At 39.5% G+C, this 19,164-nt stretch overlaps 2 protein-coding genes across 4 annotated transcripts in view; both read right to left on the reverse strand.

The window, feature by feature from the left end:
- ipo11 (importin 11) overlaps nt 1–19,164 on the reverse strand; it is a 325,228-nt gene that overhangs the window by 131,875 nt on the left and 174,189 nt on the right. For all 3 annotated transcript variants that reach the window (XR_015496986.2, XM_087263109.2, NM_001159661.1), the window contains 1 exon segment: nt 9,600–9,715. Coding sequence is in view for 2 of the 3 variants with exons in the window: in XM_087263109.2 (XP_087119235.1) it covers nt 9,600–9,715 (116 nt within the window). In the remaining variant the exon portion in view is untranslated.
- LOC148679669 (uncharacterized) lies at nt 806–3,831 on the reverse strand. The gene is made up of 2 exons (XM_088651070.1): nt 1,834–3,831; nt 806–1,781 (listed from the first exon to the last, which is right to left on the reverse strand). Exons 1-2 carry the CDS (start codon nt 2,792–2,794, stop codon nt 1,738–1,740), a joined length of 1,005 nt encoding a protein of 334 aa, XP_088507196.1. The 5' UTR covers nt 2,795–3,831; the 3' UTR covers nt 806–1,737.

Here is a 19,164-nt window from a genome sequence, read left to right on the forward strand (position 1 = left end):
AAGGAGCGAGGACTCAAGTGCAACGAAACAATGGGTATTTATTAATAATAAAATAAAAATAAAAGGCAAAACAAAACTACCCCGAAGGGGAAAACATGAATACAAAGGCAAAAACAAACTTGACAGGGCTGGCAGGACTGGCAGGACAAGACAGGGCTGGACACAACAAGACAGGAAACTAGCAACGAAGAACTAACAAAGGACTGAAAACATGAGGGGGATTATAAAGCAAAAAAGTAAATTGAAACACAGGTGAACACAATTAACTAAATATGGGTTAACAAGGAGGGTGGGACTAGACAATAGACGGGAGAGCGCATGACACAGAGAGACAATACAAGCCATGCGCTCACATAACACAACACTGAAGCACACGACAAAAGCACGTGACCAATGTAAACACCGAGCCATGTGCTTTGACAAAAGACGCAAGACACGAGCACACGATGAATGAAAACACTCACCATGCGCTCACATATGCAGCATGCATGCTTCATCCCAGCGCCGACCAAAACCGAAACCAACAAGACTGAGACGCTGGGAATGAAACACCATGCTGCTGACAGACGAAAACACAAACACGAGTACAAGAGCGCACGCGTCTGAGGGACGCAGAGCGCGCGCGCGGCCGCGTCAAGCAGGAGCGCGCACACTCTACGTACACCCACGACGGCGCGCGCTCACACAGAGACAGAAACAGGACCAGACATGAGAAGTGTCAAAGCTCTGCCACCAAAACAAGAATTTTCAAGACCAAAGTGGCAGAACCCTGACACTAGCCCCCCCCAAAATGGACGCCACCTGGCGTCCCTAAAGGGAACATCCAACAAGGTACAAGACAGACAAGAAACACTACAAGACAACAAAACAGGCAACATCAACAGACACAAGACAGGGGGGTGAACAGGCAAGACGACATGAAGGGGGGGAGGGAGGGAAGCCAAGCCGGACTCAACAAGACAAACAAGGGAGGGATGGGAGGGCAAGACCAGGGAGGATCAGGAGGGACAGTCCAGGACAGGTGCAATGGGTCAGGGACCCCGGCAGGGAACCAGGGTGGAGCCGGAGGATCAGTCCAGGGTGGCAGAGGCATGCTCCAAGGTGGAGCAGGAGGGACAACCCAAGGAGGATCGGCCTGGGATACCAAGGCAGGAGGCCTGTAGGGAGCTGGCTGGGATGAAGGCCTTTGGGGAGCCGGCTGGTCTAGAGGCGACTTAACTAAAGCCGGCGGGGCTGAAGACCAGAGGGGAGCCGGCGGGGCTAGGAGCCGGGCTGGGGCCGGCTGGGCAAGACGTCTGGGGTGCGCTGGCAGGGCAAGGAGCTGGGCTGGGGCCGGCAGGGCAAGACGTCTGGTTGGGGCCGGCAGGGAAAAGAGCCGGGCTGGGGCCGGCAGGGCAAGGAGCCGGGCTGGGGCCGGCAGGGCTAGACGTCTGGTAGGTGCCGGCAGGGAAAGACGTCTGGTAGGTGCCGGCAGGGCAAGGTGCCGGGCTGGAGCCGGCTGGGCAAGACGTCTGGGTGGCGTCGGCCGGGCAAGGAGCCGGGCTGGGGCCGGCAGGGCTAGACGTCTGGTAGGTGCCGGCAGGGAAAGACGTCTGGTAGGTGCCGGCAGAGCAAGGTGCCGGGCTGGAGCCGGCTGGGCAAGACGTCTGGGTGGTGCCGGCAGGGCAAGTAGCCGGGCTGGGGCCAGCAGGGCTTGACATCTGGGTGGTGCCGGCAGGGAAAGACGTCTGGGTGGCGTCAGCAGGGCAAGGAGTCGGGCTGAAGCCGGCAGGGCAAGACGTCTGGGTGGCGCCGGCAGGGCAAGGAGCCGGGCTGAAGCCGGCAGGGCAAGACGTCTGGGTGGCGCCGGCAGGGCAAGGAGCCGGGCTGAAGCCGGCAGGGCAAGACGTCTGGGTGGCGCCGGCAGGGCAAGGAGCCGGACTGGGACCGGCACTGAGCTGCGCTCTGGGGCTGGAGCCGACACTGGAGGGCGCTCTGGGGCTGGAGCCGACACTGGAGGGCGCTCTGGGGCTGGAGCCGACACTGGAGGGCGCTCTGGGGCTGGAGCCGACACTGGAGGGCGCTCTGGGGCTGGAGCCGACACTGGAGGGCGCTCTGGGGCTGGAGCCGACACTGGAGGGCGCTCTGGGGCTGGAGCCGACACTGGAGGGCGCTCTGGGGCTGGAGCCGACACTGGAGGGCGCTCTGGGGCTGGAGCCGTTGTGGTGGAGGAGCCCTTTCTCCTCCGACGCTTCCTTGGTCTGGGTGGCGGGAAGCTGGCCACCTCTTCAGACACTGCAGTATACTCCACTGCCTGCAGGACTGGTGCAGTGTCTGTTGCGGGTGCCTCAGTAAGTGATGCTGCAGCCAGGATGGTAACTGAAAGGGCTGCAGCAGGTTCGGTCACCTCTGGGTGGGCGACAGGTAAGGCAGACCCGGTCTTCCTCCTCCTTCGCCGTTTCTGGGTCATTGGAGGACTGGGGCCCCCACTGACTGCAGATGGATATGTGAAGCAGTCAGTGGGCTGGCGCTTTGTGCGGAGTTGGTGGAGCTTAAACACAAAGCGCCAAAATGGCAGGTACTCCAGCCTCTCCATCTCCACAGGGCTGAGGGGCTCCGTTAGGCAGATGTTAAATGCCTCCTTGAGGTCCAGGTTATCCTCATACTCAAGGCCATCCACTACAGCAAGGAAGTCGTGGGCGAAATTTCTGATGTCCACCTCTCCCTGCTGCAGGGAGATTTCCTGGACAACCTGAAGCAGCTGGTGTTTGACAGAGCCCCCAAGAAAAGGAAATGGAAAGAGGAAGCTACCCATTTTTCTGCTGAGTCCTCTTCTTTGGTCAGTTCGTACTGTCACGGTCGTGGTGGGGAAAAGGAGCGAGGACTCAAGTGCAACGAAACAATGGGTATTTATTAATAATAAAATAAAAATAAAAGGCAAAACAAAACTACCCCGAAGGGGAAAACATGAATACAAAGGCAAAAACAAACTTGACAGGGCTGGCAGGACTGGCAGGACAAGACAGGGCTGGACACAACAAGACAGGAAACTAGCAACAACGAACTAACAAAGGACTGAAAACATGAGGGGGATTATAAAGCAAAAAGTAAATTGAAACACAGGTGAACACAATTAACTAAATATGGGTTAACAAGGAGGGTGGGACTAGACAATAGACGGGAGAGCGCATGACACAGAGAGACAATACAAGCCATGCGCTCACATAACACAACACTGAAGCACACGACAAAAGCACGTGACCAATGTAAACACCGAGCCATGTGCTTTGACAAAAGACGCAAGACACGAGCACACGATGAATGAAAACACTCACCATGCGCTCACATATGCAGCATGCATGCTTCATCCCAGCGCCGACCAAAACCGAAACCAACAAGACTGAGACGCTGGGAATGAAACACCATGCTGCTGACAGACGAAAACACAAACACGAGTACAAGAGCGCACGCGTCTGAGGGACGCAGAGCGCGCGCGCGGCCGCGTCAAGCAGGAGCGCGCACACTCTACGTACACCCACGACGGCGCGCGCTCACACAGAGACAGAAACAGGACCAGACATGAGAAGTGTCAAAGCTCTGCCACCAAAACAAGAATTTTCAAGACCAAAGTGGCAGAACCCTGACAGATAGAGCCAATTTGGTGAATGGGGATTATTAGGAGGCCATGATGGATTAGGGCCGATGGAGGGAAATGGTTTAAATGTTTCTAACTTACCAAATCCAAGTTGGCGTCTTATAGGAAAAGGAATATAGACTAGAGAGCTGTCTAGAAACATATGCTCTCATGATTTAAATATTTAAACAAATCCTAATTTTTTTACTTACTAACAAAGGGTTAAACATATAAAAAAAACCAACCTTGTAGAATAAAAGCCATGCCATGAAAGTGCTGTAAATTACCCACATATGCTCATATAGATTGTCTGATTGGACAGATCCTCCCAGTCGTGATTAAAGCATATTCAAAAACATTGTCTGAAGTCCATCTATTGCTGTGCAGCAAGAGAGGAACACTAGAGATGCAATTATTCAAGTGATAGCATTCAAAAGAGATGAGATGTTGACCATCTCAGCCAGAGCCATCTGAAGAGTGCGGAGCATAATTATTTCTGTTAGGTAAAAATGAACAAGTTCCGTATATTGTGTTGTGTGGTGCTGACCTTCAAACTTTTCATTTAGTGAAGAAGATTGGCCGTAGGCTCACTTTAAAAATAGCTCACACAAAAATGAAAATTTTGTTATTAATGATTCACCCTTATGGTATTCCATACCCCTAATACTTTTATTCATCTTTTAAACACAATTTAAGATGTTTTAGATGAAATCAGAGAGCTCTCTCATCCTCCATAGACAACAACAGACTCATGACATTCAAAGTTCATTCCATGTGATTTCAGTGGTTTAACTGTGAACATAGACAGCACCAAAAACACTTTTGTGTGCCGTAAAAATTGTAAAAACAACTTAGCTCACCAAAGTATTCTGCTTCAGGTCAGGATAAACATTTACTGCCAACAATAGTATTCTTGCATGTCAACTCTAATGGCTATATGTACATTTGGGACTGTTGCTGTATATGGAAGATGTGAGAACATTCAGATTTCATCTAAAATATCTGAATTTGCATTCTGAAGATGAACAGGTGAATTATAACGACATAAAGATAAGTAATTAATAACTAATAAATAACCCTTTAACTTGAGTCAGGAATGTAGGTTAAAAATGCACCACAGCTTAAAAAAAAAAGGTATTTAATATGTAACAATAACATGTATATCTTTGTAAAAATTATTATAAATTCTAATATATATATAATTACTGTAGCAGCATCAGCTCCCATGCCAGTTTGTGTGCTTGAAAATTGTATTTATGTGTCATAAGAGACATGCAGAGACTGTGGATTAATGGTATCAATTCAAAACTAACCATTAACCATTGGTTTTGCTAGCTTTTTTTGTTTGGTGAACATTTCATCTGTGCCTGTCATATAGAAAAAAAAAAAAGTTTGATCTGAAAATCTACTTAAAATCTTTGATGTTGTTTGTCTGAGGTATAGGGTTAAGTATTAATATAACCACAACCTTCCAACTGTGAGTTAAAACAGCACAATGAAAGCAAACAGGAATGGTGAGGAGGAGGTGTCTTTTAGGTTGTAAAAACTTCTAAAACTTTTTCCTGATCTTTCTAAATAAAAAGGCTTCTTTACTACATCAAATCTGCTTGCAATAAAATAAACAAGCCATGCCTATACTGTTTTCTCATTTAATAGTCTGTATCGCTAGAAACCGAGTCACAATATATATAAATGGCAGCTTTGGGTTCATGTGGACTTTAGTGTTGCAAGTAATTTTTATGTTTAACTTTAGTGCATCACCGGGAGCGACATATTTGAATTTTTTGTGCCTGTATTTTTTTTTATTATTATTAAATGTTTTTTTTTTTACTCTAAAAGTGCTTGCAGCCATTGACTTTAATTTGATAAATCACCAGGAACCACAGTTTTTAGATTAAAAAATAATAATTTTTAAAACACTACTGAAAAACACATCTTGAATGGCCTCAGGTTGAGTAAATTATCAGTAAACTGTTACATATAGGTGGACTATTTTTTTAACACAACCACACTGAATATTAACTTTCTAACCACAGCGTATATTTTATCAAATTTAGGAAATATCTGCAGATCGAAAAAGAAGTACACTTTATTCAAATGGAGGTACACACCAATTCTAATTTCAGTGCAGTCTTGCTAATTTAATTCTAAATCTGATTTTACATTATAAACAAATCACAATTTACTTTGCACATCCCAAAACGGATTGAGTGAGCGTTAGCATATACACATTGGCTGATGGAGGAATGCTCTGGCCATCTATTGTACATCACCATGTGACTTTCTTTCCCTAACTGTGAAGTTCAAGCTCGCACTTTGAAGACAGAAAGCTGGAAATGTGTCCTCTCCTTATGTTCACCACAGTGTCCAGATGCAGAGCTGAACTCATGTGGTGCACGAAACAGCATAAGAGCCAGAGGAGGGAATGTGCCACTTTATTCTGTGCTGCCCTCACCATCAGCACTGCTGAGTGCCATGCAGAACAGAGGTGACAAAGTCACATGACTTGTATGTGGTATTTGGAGCATTTTATGACAACTTGTTATGCACCATGGTGCGTGAAGTGTGATGTCAAATGCATGAGGGCTCTTTAGGGCAATGATGAATTGAAGACGTATATATTTAAGATTTTGTGTCGTAACATTACCTCTGATCAAAGTGAGATTATATTTACTTTCTAAATTTTACATTCGAAAAATATGTGCATGTGGCAGCACGGTGACTCAGTGGTTAGCACGGTCACCTCACAGCAAGAAGGTCACTGGTTTGAGTCCCAGCTGGGTCAGTTGGCATTTCTGTGTGGAGTTTGTATGTTCTCCCCATGTTCGTGTGAATTTTCTTCGGGTGCTCTGGTTTCCCCCACAGTCCAAAGACATGCACTATAGGTGAACTGAATAAACTTAATTGGCTGTAGTGTATAAGTGTATAAGTATCCACTTTTCTCAATGGATACACATTTATATTTTGCAAAGGTTTTTTATTATTTAATAGTTTTATTAACAATTTCTTTTTTATTTTATTCTTACACCTTCAAATTCATTCTAAAAAACATTTAAATTCAAATGAGGTGCTGCAAACAAACAAATAAAATTTTGATTCAACTTTATATTATGTATGGCCTCCTTGATGTTTCCTGTTTATTACAATTTTTATTTAACATTTACTTCTAGCAAATTTACTGTGATGTACTCGTTTTTTTACACTATGATCTTAAATAATGTAATTAAAATGATTGATTAGTTTCAATTTTGGCATTGCATTGGTACTGAAAATTAATCTAAAGTAAAACCAACCAATAAGCCAGATTTGCACTAATACCTAATTGCAAATAGGATGTCTTAAAAAGTATCCATTCTGAAGCGAAATTTCTTTGGTTTTCAGATGAATTTGTTATACTGTAGAAATTCTGGGTTTCACACAATCGATGTGTATTGGAACAACATGAAAGAACTAGGTCAACTTATTAGTTGTTACAAATTTAAGATGATTGAACATAAAACAACTAGGTTGACCTTTAAAAAAACCCAAACATTGCGTTGTTTCAGCTAATTTTATACAAGGTATTTGAACAAACACCAAATGTAATTGTTTTTGAGTGTAAAATGCAGTAATTTATGCTGGGCTGGCCATTGTATATATACCAGAGATGAAAATGTGAGAGTAAAGTACAGTTTAGTATAGTATAGTATAGTTAAGTATAGTATAGTATAGTATAGTAGTACACTCAAAATACATACTGTATACATGTTTTGCTCATTCAAGCTACTTATTAAAAAAGAGCTGAAACAACACAATTCTTCAGATTTCATTGGGGTAACTTTTTTATGTTCAATCCACATACATTAGTTAAAAATGTTCGGTTAACTTAGTCAATTTGTGTGGACAATAAGAGTGAATTGTGTGAAACCCTGCATTTTCTACATTGTAAGTGCATATGCTGAAAAATGGCAATGATGAATATAGAGAATATGAATGGAGAATATGAACACTACCAGTTATGTTTGTACAGTGAACAGATCTATTCAATGTCAACAAAGGCTTGTGTATTGATCTATGGCAGCCCATGTGGCTCTAACTCCCTCAAAGTTTTCAAAATTGGATTTTTATAACTTTTGACCTCTTTGGCTTACAAACAAAATGCTTTCTGTTCTCGACCTCAGTTGACTGAATGTGGTGTTTTCCATGTCTACTAAATCGATCGTGCAATATTGTGAACTATATTGCTAACTGTTACCTTTTTTTTATTGTTACTACCTGTTTCTGAGACAAACAGATATGAGACTGACTCTTGGTATTGCTTTGAGATGTTGGTTTAACCCTTACACTGTGTTCAAAATTCAAGAAATGGCTTGTTTCCATTGACTGGTAAAGTACGGTACGGTTCGGGTCTGTACGGGTCACCTTTAAATTTTGAAATGTGTGTAGCATGTACATGGCATATTTCATTCCTCCGCGTACCACTAGAAGGAAGCCTGCGTACCACTAGTGGTACACAAACCACAGTTTGAGAACCGCTGGATTAGAGTATAGGATTTTAAAATGGTATTTTACCTCTCTTTTTAAATGCTGCTCCTTGTTTAACCCTTTTTAAATACTGATTTTGTGCGTTTTGTCAAAGTTCAAATTAAGGTATAGCATGGAACTACATTTCCAGTACAATTATAATAATTTAAATTGTTATATTCTAAATTATTTTAGATAAAAAAATCATCCAAATACAAACATATTAAACCACTAAAGGCTAATTGATATGACATAATACACTTTTTTGTGTTCAGTGCAGCTGCCATGAACCCTAGAATAAGCATGTAAATCAAAAACATCACAAACATAATAGAAATTTAGATTTTAGATTCTAATTCTATTTCTATACTCATTCTATCCTAAATAATTTTAAAAAGCATAAGGTTAACTTGTTTTCCAACTCAAAAATTAAAACATAACAGGAGGGTTAAGGTGAAATAATGCCATACAAAAAAAAATAAACAAATAAATACAACTAACAATCTCTTTTGTTGGAGAAAACAATGTGTAAATACAATGTATTTCCTGAAGATGTGGTTCTCAACCTGTTTCAACCCCCTATAAAGAATTTTACAGGGCTACTAGCAATATCGTTTAACTTTAAATGTCATTCAATGGATTCAAAGCAGTTTTTGCTGTGGTAGAAAAACAGATTCATAGCCAAATATATGAGAGTGGAGTAAAAATATCTAAAATGTCTTATAGTTGTAGATAGCAGTCTTTGAAGAAGATGTTGTGTTGCACCTTTACAAGCTGCTATTAAGCACTTAAAGTGGTTCCTGTATTATCACAAGCCAATGAACAACTTTTTGTGCTTTTTAGCACCTTTTTTTAGTGTAACGCTCTGTTCAAAACTTGGTAAGATCGATACATACCATATCCTGAGAGTTTGAGCTGCGAGAGAGCAAACTATTGATCGCTTAGGCTGCGTTTACACTGGCAGAATAAAATTGGATTTTGTGCCAACATCTAACACAGATAAGAACTTAATACATGTGCAAACAAAAATCTGCATGTAGATCATCCACTCAAAATATATAAATTAAAAATGTGTTTAAACAATATTTAAAAAATCTGATACACAACCCCATCAAAAACAAAAGACATACAAAAAACACTTCTTTTTGTAAAAACAAAAACATTTTCAATAATTTATAAAAGTAGCCAGGTCATCTGTTACCGCTCTACCAACTGTCAAACAACGTCATGGATTGTATGGTATGGTTCTTTTTCTATGCTACTGAATGCATACTGCCAAACACCTTCCTTTCACAAAACAATGGGAAAATAACTAAAATCAGTTCCGATTTAGTCCAAAAATGCCATTTCAAGCATTAAACAATACATCTCTAAGCTTATTAAATCAGTCAGGTTTGTTCCGATTTTGATCAGACCTTGAGATATCTGAAACTTGTATTCCTAGTTTAAAACTTCTGGCTTAGAAACACGCTTGGAGACTTACCAGAGCTCCAACCCATCTTCCAGCAGGTAAACATGAGGGGGCTGAGAAACATCTGTGCTGAGCTGGATAACAGGCAGGAGGAAGGGATACAGATTCTTGCTTTCTGCTCCCAGGCCCTGGACAACACACACACACACACACACAAAGCATTTTTTTCAACCCATAAGACTAGCACAAGCGATAACAGGTCACTCAACTTCACATGATGAAATCAAACAGAATTGAGCTTCTCCAACAAGTGTTTTTTAAAAAAAACCTGTGTTATACATTCCAAACAATACAACAGGTTGCACAATGAAAAACAGATATAAATACATGCTCTCGTGTGATCTGAAATAAAGCTTGATAAGATCGACATGTACCATATCCTGGGAGTCTCTTATGCAGTTGAGCAACAAGAGAGCAACTGGTTTGGCACACAAATATCTATGAAAATCCTCCATTCAAAAATATATCAATTATTTAGAATGTTTATCATTTGCAAAATAATTAAATGACAAAAAAATAAGGCAGGACTATAACAGTGACTGCAAAGCAAAACATAACAACAAGAACAATCAAAATATAACACAATACCTAAAACACAGAAATAAAAAAGAAATAATTTAATTAATAATAAATATGTATCAAAACATACATTAATTATAAATTAAAATAATATATACTAAAATTAGGAAGCCCAGGAATGACCGCAGAACAAAACCCAATATACTACAAAATAAATAAATAAACAAACAAATAAATAAATAAATAGATAAATAAATAAATAAACACAAATAATAAATTTAAATAATATGTTTTATAAGTGTATAAAACTTTTATTAATGCATAAGTTTTACAAAATATTTTCGAAAGGAGCAGCGGCTGGTTTCCCATAATTAACAATAATCCAATAAGATTGATCCAAGCCTACAATAAATAGACCTATTTAACCCTACTCCCTTATTTTCAGTTTGGAAGAATACTCCATTCACTTATTTTACCAGGCAGAGCTCTTGAGACCTACCTGATCTCGAACCCCCTTACTGGCTAATTGACCAAGCGTTCGCGTGGGTTTCCTAAGGGTGCTCTGGTTTTCCCCACAGTCCAAAGACAAGAGGTACAGGTGAATTGGATAGGCTAAATTATCCGTAGTGTATGTGTGTGAATGTGTGCATGTATGTTTCCCAGAGATGGGTTGCAGCTGGAAGGGTATGCGCTGCATAAAATATATGCTAAATAAGTTTTGAGCTATTTTGGTCCGTTTAGGAAGTTTGCAGTGTGAAAGTGAACCGCTACAAGAACAAAGAGCAACATTGTAACTATTTTATTCCCTGTTTCAGAATAAATTAACTGATTAACAAGTGTGGAAGCACCCTTAAAGATCCCATATTTGCCTAATCATCTTAGATCATTTAAGCGAGGTACAAAAAATGGACCCCAGGACACAAAAAAAAAAAAAAAAAACGTAAGACTCAAACAAAAAGAACAAAATGAAAACAAAAATGATACAAAAAAACCCTACAAAATACATGAAACTAAATCACAACAAAACATGAATCACAAACAAAAAAGCAGCAAAAAAAAAACAACTAAAGCTGAAATACAAAAACAAACACAAAACAAACCAGAAAAAAAAAACAAAAAAAAAAACATAAATTACAACACAACACTACATCAGCTAACACACTGAAAATGCAGACATAAATGTGATAACAGGCTTTCAGGAGAGGGAATGCAGCCAAAATGAGTTTCATTCCAGCACAAAAAAAACACATTTTCTGTCTGAATAGCGGCAGGTGTGATATTGTGTCAGCCCTCCGTACGCTGTAGTAAGGGAATCACAAGACTGCCATTGAGCATGAGTTTTCTAGGTTCATTTAAAGGCCTGTGTTGTCGAGAGCAGCTACGCTCTTTCCCCCTGGGTGAAATACATGCACTCAGCCTCTGACTGATGAGGGCTCATCACAAAGACCACCGCAAAGGGCTCTTCAGTTCAGGGCAGGACTGCGTTCGACAGGCTGCTGATTCTGAGCTGTCCATCACAATGGCAGATGGAGAGCTCTGGGGGCTCAGAGAGGGTAGAGATGCAGCTTCCGCAGGATCCAGGTGAAGCTCTGCTACTGTCAACACGTCAGCCATGAAGAACAACAAACAGAAACCAAGGACACACACACTGTACACACAAGAAGACATAACTTGGCAGGTAAGACCATGCGGTGTTGAGCAATGGTAGAGGAAGATTTAGTGAAACAATGACTTTTGTCATGCGTCTGAGTGTTTAATTGAGTTTGTCCTCAGAAATCAGGAAAAATGAGTCAGATTAAACAGGGATGTGTCTAATGCCTAGTTCACACTAGAGGATTTTAAGCCTGATTTGAGCCCGATTTGGAAGTTAACGAGCTCGCCGACAGATCGGGTTGTGATCGGGAAGAAATCTGCGGGTGCTCGGCGCTCGGCGCTCTTTATGTGTGAACTACTGAGCAACGCATCAACGAGGCTCGCTGACTCGTCGCCGACACCTCGCAGACGGAAATCCAACATTCAGCATGCTAAATATTCCAGAGCAGTCGGCCGACTCAACCCCACGTGTGGTCAGATGTAGTGACGAGCTGCAGCCAATGAGAGAGCATATCAGCATGAGCTGAATGACTGTGTATTCAGGAGCTCAGCAGAAACATCTGTGATTGGTCAGAATGGGCATCAGTGCACTCACTTCATTCTGCCTTAACACAGACATGAGAGTAGGCTATATTAACAGTGGAACTAGAATTCTGTAACTATTAGAATTACCATACTGCTCATTCTGATCGTTCTCATATGAAACGCCATATTGTCACAACATATTTACATTCAAAGCTATTATTGAGATATTAAAATTAAGCTTTGAATGTCTGGCATCATATTTAATGACACCATTACCCTAAAAATATAATATTTTTTTGGTAATACAGCCTATAAATATGTAGTTAAGATACTAAAACACTTAAAGGCTTGGCTTTCATTTTCACTTTCAAACAGGAGCTATTTAACAGCACAGAATATGCTGTTTTGAAAGATATCTGAAGTAAATTGATGTTTTTGCCATCAGAAAGTTTTGTTTATGTTAGCAGGAAGTTGCCAGGCAAGAAAATGCACACATATTTAAAGTCACAGCGAAAAGTATCAGACATGCATGCAGTCATTTTGACCAGTATGGTAATTTAAGGCAGAAATGCTCAGTTCTTTACTGTTTTGTAAAAAAAAAATAACAATGTCAGAAAGAAATACACTGATAGTTAGAAAACGGCAGGGTGTTATAAATATGTTAGTTTTATTTCAAAGAGTTATAAAATTACAAAAATTAAAAACTCTGTGTGTATCTATCCACTGGAACCTGCAGATGAGTGACTAATCCGTTCATAAATCAGCTGATTTGACGATGTTTTTAAATGCTTTCTCCAAAGCTTGAAAAGCTGTCAGTGATGTAATCAGCACACAAGCAGCCAATAGTGTTCAGCTTTTTTCTGACCACTCCTCCCTCAAATTTTCATTGGCTTTGGTTTGGTAGCTTGAATGAGCTGATGGGGAATGAGATGTTGTCAGATCATGTAGTGTGTGACCCCCCTCTTGTGGATCGTTCACGGAGTGTTGCGTAGTGTGAACACCACAGAGATCAAAAGACACAAAGTCAAGTCATGTAATGTGAACAGCACAGCGATCTGCTGATGTTTAAAATCCTGTAGTGTGAACTAGGCTTAACTCGTCTACAGAATTAGTTGTTCCCAACCTTTTTATCACCACGGACCACCAATGCTTGACAGTTTTACAGCGGACCGGGGTGGAGGGGAGGGGCGGTGCTTCAAAGGTAGCTAAGCGACCATCAACCACTTTCTCAGAGGATGACAAGCTGACAAAACATTAATGCCACTCTGATACAAGTTTTATTGATAGAGGAAAATACTAAGCACTGCAGTGTTTGGATGTTTGTCAGAGGTAATTAGTCTACCGAAATGTGTACATTCCATACAAAGTATGAAACTGGTCGTTCAGTTCTTGTCACGTGACTCATGGTGCACTCGCAGCATTCATTCATTCGGGTGCGTCTGGAAGGCGCATTGACAGTACTGAACTTGCGCAAACTCTAGAAAAGTGGCAATATGCGAATGGCCCCTAAAAGGCCGGCGTCATTTGCAATCTACAGCAGTTGATCTTCTTGCGCAGACATGCTGGATTCACCCGATTTGTTAACAAATGGGTAGCAGATCTATTCCTTGGCAGTTTGCGGGTCCTTCACTGGGCCTTTTCCCCTTAGAAAAGTAACTTTTCAAAGACGTCTGTACTCATTTTGCTGCTTGTCAGAGTTTTTATAGATATCAAAATTTCAAATTTAAGACTTATTAAGACCTTTTTAAGACTATTAAGTATTAAATTTAAGACCTATATCACAATATCAAAAACATGCAAGAGAAAATCCAAAACTCACAAAATTTGTGGTAAAATAAAATTTTTTAAATTGAACAGTACTGAAGACAGGTTAGATGCACCATTGAACTATAGAAAAAACAAACAAATATCTTGCATTTATACTTTCGCCTGGTGCCACATCATGCATCTCCGCTGACTGTGCGTGCACCTCACGAAACGGACGAGGCTTTAATACTTGACAAGTTCGCCGTTGTGATATTCTTTAAAATGTCAGGGGCCGGTCAAAAGAAACCCACGGTAAAGTCAGACGGATAAACAGAGAAGTAGGAAGTTTCCGGAACTACGTCATATCATTAATATTGTTCAAGATTTTAAAACAAATTCTTTTTTATTATTTTCATAATTTATTATAATGATTACAAAGTTGGGCAACGGGGTAGCACAGTGGGTAGCACTCTTGCAAGAAGGTCACTGGTTCGAGCCTTGGCTGGGTCAGATGGCACTTAGGCGTGGAGTTTGCATGTTCTCCCCACCTTCGCATAGGTTTCCTCCGGGTGCTCCGGTTTCCCCCACAAGTCCAAAAACATGCGCTTTAGATGACTTAGATCAGCTAAATTGTCCTTAGCGTATGTGTGTGAATGAGAATGTATGGATGTTTCCCAAAGATGGGTCGCAGCTGGAAGGGCATCCACTGTGTAAAACGTGCTGAATAAGTTGCCGGTTCATTCTGCAGTCATTTTAATAACATCTTCTCATTATCTCACACGGCATGTTTTTTATCTGCTTTCTTTTGCTTACAGTTATTTTTGTTAATATAATATAATGATCTTTTTTTTCCTTAGAAAAACTTTTCTTTAATATAAGTTTAACTCCCTATTTATGTGTAGTTAACTGGTGATCCGGGACCTTTAGCTAGGACAGATTAGTGTGCATATTTTAGATACATAACAATAGATCTTTTTTAAATGTCAATTTTTTTTTTTTTTAAGAAAAATGTTTAATTAAAAAGTGCAGCTATATTTAGCTTATTTTGACACATTTAAAATTTGTGGCTAAGAAATAATTATTTATTTTTGGTGTGGTCAAAAATAAATTTGGTAAAACCTTAATTTTGAGCTCTGAAAAGTCCTGTGAAATAAACAACACACACAAAAGGTGAAATGAATAAGAAGGCATGTGGACATAGCACAAAATCTGAATCAAGTCATCTTAGCATGTTAAAGTCAAATTTATTCATATAAAATATTTTTTCCCAACAACAAAAGTGTGACTAGTGAAAATGGCAAGTGGCTAGTAATGTTGGAAATCTACTAGCCACAGTGGCTGGTGATCAAAAAAGTAAATGTCAAGCACTGAACGTACCATATTTTCAGCTAGGAGGACTATGTGCTATCATGTGATTGCCTCGCATCAGACTCTCTCTTGTCAACCGAGGCCTGGTGCAGGTTCTGGTACTTGCTTTGTTTGTACTGATTAATTTTTCTTTTGTTTCCAGGTCATGGTCCTTTACACCTGTGGCAAGTTTGTTAGCAGCATTGCAGTGTTTGGTATAGCTCTCTGTTTCCCAGTGAGAGTCTGGCTTGTCCTCTTTTAGCTCTGTCGTGAGCATGACCTGTGCTTGCTGAGAAGCTCTGTCTAGATCCTGCTCTATACTGTACTGCTGCACTGATGAAGGCCTGAGAGTTCTGTGTGTGTGTGTGTGTGTGTGTGTGTGTGTGTGTGTGTGTGTGTGTGTGTGTTTGTGTGTGATTCAGCTACCTGCTGAGGAGTCACAACTGTTTTGATCAGGCCTGTTCTCTTATTTATATTTGTCTTATTTGATTTTTATTATTTATTTCTATTTGTTTATTTGATTAATTCAATTGACTTATTATCATTTTCTATGATTTACTAACTCATTCTATTGCCATTATCGTGAAGTTATCGGTGAGTTACTTCTGTCCTTAATAAAATTAGAAAATGACTCTAACAACAATTACTATTTTTTTTCTTTCTAACTTTTCATCCTTTCTTTCTTTTATTTCTTACCATTTTTTTCTTTCCATTGCATTTCATCCTTTCTCTTTTTCTTTCTTTGCCTCTTTCTTTCTTTCCATTTCTTTTGTAGCATTTCTTTCTTTCTTTTTTCCTTGTCTTTCTTTTCTTTGTCCTTTATTCTCTCTTTTATTCGTCCTTTTGTTATTTCATTTTTTGTTTTTCTTCCTTTCTTTCTCATGTTTATTTTTCATTCTTTCTATCCATCTTTCGCTCTTTCTATTTCTTTCTTTCTTGATTTCATCCCTTCTTTTTAATTTTTTCTTTGCCTTTTCGTTCTCTTTCATTTATCTTTTTGTTCTTTCATTCTTTGTCTTTCATCCTTTCTCTCACTCTATTTTTCAATGTTTCTTTCTATCCATCTTTCGCTCTTAGACTTAAATTTTTCTTTTTTTCTTTTTCATTTTCCATTTTTATTTGTCTTTGGTTCTTCTTTCTCTTTTTTTCTTTCTTTATTTCTGTCTGTCTTTAGTTCTTTCTTTCATTCTTTTTTTCCTTTTCTCTTTTTTTGTCTTTCTTTTTGTTCTTTATTTGTCATTTGTTCTATTTTGTATTTCTTTCTTTTTCATTATTGTTACTTCTTTTTTCTTTCTTTCATTCTCTTTATTTCTTCTTTATGCGGTTTCTTTCTCATTTGTCTTTTGCTCTCTCCCTTTTGTTCTTTTTATTCTTTCGTTCTCTCTCACTCTCTTAATTTTTCATTCATTCTTTCTTTCTATCTGTCTTTCACTCTCTTTGTCTTTCAATGTTTATATTTATTTCTCTCATCCTCTTTTTCATTTTTTCTTTGTCTTTCAGTCTTTTCCATTCTTATTCTTTATTTCTGTCTGTGTATTTAGTTCTTTCTTTTCCTTCCTCACTTTCTTTCTTCTTTCTCTTGCATTATTTTTTGTTTTTTATTTGTCATTTGTTCTTTCCCTTTCTCTCTCTCTCTCTTTTCACTTTTTCTTTCTTCCTTATTTTTTTTTGTCTTTCGTACTCTTTGTCTTTCATGATTCCTTTAGTTCTGTCATTTCTTCTCTCTCACTCTATTTTTCATTCTTTCAATCTTTTAATTTATTTATTTATTTCATCCTTTCTTTTTCATTTTTTTCAGTCTTTCATTTTTTCTGTTTTTGTTCTTTTTTCTTTCTGTCTGACTTTCATTATTTATTTTTCTTTCTTTCGTTCCCTTTTTTCTTTCATTCTTTTTGTTCCTTATTTATCTTTTTCATTCTTTTTTTGTTCTTTAATTATTTTTTAATTCATTCATTCATTCATTCATTCATTCATTCATTCATTCTTTCTTTCTTTCTTTCTTTCTTTCTTTCTCTCTTTCTCTCTTTCTTTCTTTGTCTTTCATTTTTCTTTTTTTATATTTTACAACAAAGTAAAAATTATGCCATATACCAAAAACAGATTCCAACTAAATCACAAAGTAATAAGACGAATAACAAAAAAAAGAGATTCCCAAACAACAGCTCCGTCCACAACAACGCAATTTTGCTGGCCATGGCATGTGCCAAAGCAATTTAGCTTCAGCAGCTCCACAAATCATATCTGGAATATGCAGTAAAGAGAATGCAGCATCTGTCAGAAATATGCTTTTGGGGATGGACCCATGATAGGGCCATTTAGGGATGATTGACTTAGAATGTTCACTGGTAATATTGTGCTTTCAGCATTCTGTGCCAGGCTGGAGAGCGGCAGCTGTGATGCCATATGGCTGGCAAAGGAGGCCACAAAAACACAAACAAAACGCAAGGTTAATAGCAAACTGTTGATGGCGGGTGGTAAGAAATGCACACAATAGATGCTTTCCTGAAGGACTGCTGGCATTTTAATATGCAAATCTAAGGACTTGAGGAGAGAAAAAAAAAAAAACGAATAATGAGAGCTGGTCAACTAAGCTGGCACGAGTGGCAGGTTTTTAAGAAGTATGCTAATTTTTGCCCAGGCCTTGGGCGATCTTTCAGATTGCTTCATGTGCCTGTGATTTACAAGATCTGAAGATGCCACAGTGAAGAGTTTTTTTTTTCTTTTTTTTTTAATGTGATGGAGAAATGTTAATATGCAATATGTGCTTGGTGAAGCACAGAGCATTTTCAAAGACAAAGAACACAGCTGATGCCCTTTCGGCCGCAACCCAGCACTGGGAAACACCTATACATTTCGGACAATTTAGCTTACCCAATTCCCCTATACCACATGTTTTAGGACTTGTGGGGCAAACTGGAGCACCCGGAGGAAACCCACCAAAACACAGGGAGAACATGCAAACCCCAAATGACCCAGCTGGGGCTTTAATCAGCGACTTTCTTGCTGTGAGGCGACAGTGCTAAGCAATGGCCTATCGTGCGCACCCCATGAAATAATATGTCAATAAATAAATAAATAATTTGGGTGGTTGCAATACGCCACTCAGAAAATCTTGAATTCATTTAAATGTAATTCATTAATAAGTAAAATAAATAAATAATAATTATGAATGACGACAGGTGGAATCAATTGAACATTTACCCATTATTTTCAAATTACTTGATTACAAATACATCAAATTAAACTATAGATATATTATTTAACTTATAGTTAATTAAATATTTACAAATATTAAAATTTTACATAACAACAAAAACGTAATAAAAGTTTTTTCCTTTACTGTATTCCAACATTAGCCAAGTGTTTTAGCTGCCAAGTGCCTGCACATGACTATGACTAAACAAGTAATCCACAAGTTGAGGATTTCATTGTTTTCCTGGCCAAAACAAACTAAAATCAAGATATTTAGACTGAACATTAGGCTTGGGCCGATAGACGATGCCATCATCTATCATCGATCGCCAATAGACAACACGATGCTGAGCCGGCATCGCAGATACTCCGCCCCACCCCTGTCGCTAACCCGATCGCGAAAAATACAAACTTAGGCCCGGTATACACTAATGCGTCTTAGTGTTAAAATGGCATTTTAGAACCGAAATGATCCACATCCACATCGTGTTTTACCTAGCATTTCTGAACAGCCCCCTGAAAACGCACATCATGTGTCCACACAAACATACAGACATAGCCACACACACACAGCCACACACTGTCATGCGCTTCTCTGAGCTCCATAGAGCAGTGCACGTCGAACAGTTTATCAAGGATGTACTGCTGGATCGCA

This window comes from Danio rerio, chromosome 8 (genome assembly GCF_052040795.2).
Source record: "Danio rerio strain M-AB ecotype USA chromosome 8, GRCz13ab, whole genome shotgun sequence".
In the NCBI taxonomy this organism is placed as follows: Eukaryota; Metazoa; Chordata; class Actinopteri; order Cypriniformes; family Danionidae; genus Danio; species Danio rerio.

Bases quoted from the DNA above. Each gene is read 5' to 3' on its own strand.
- LOC148679669 (XM_088651070.1), bottom strand. From the start codon at position 2,794: ATGGGTAGCTTCCTCTTTCCATTTCCTTTTCTTGGGGGCTCTGTCAAA. The intron at 1,782-1,833 runs GTCTTGCCCTGC...GGCGCCACCCAG, and splicing joins CCTGCCGGCGCCACCCAGAC to ACGTCTTGCCCTGCCGGCTT.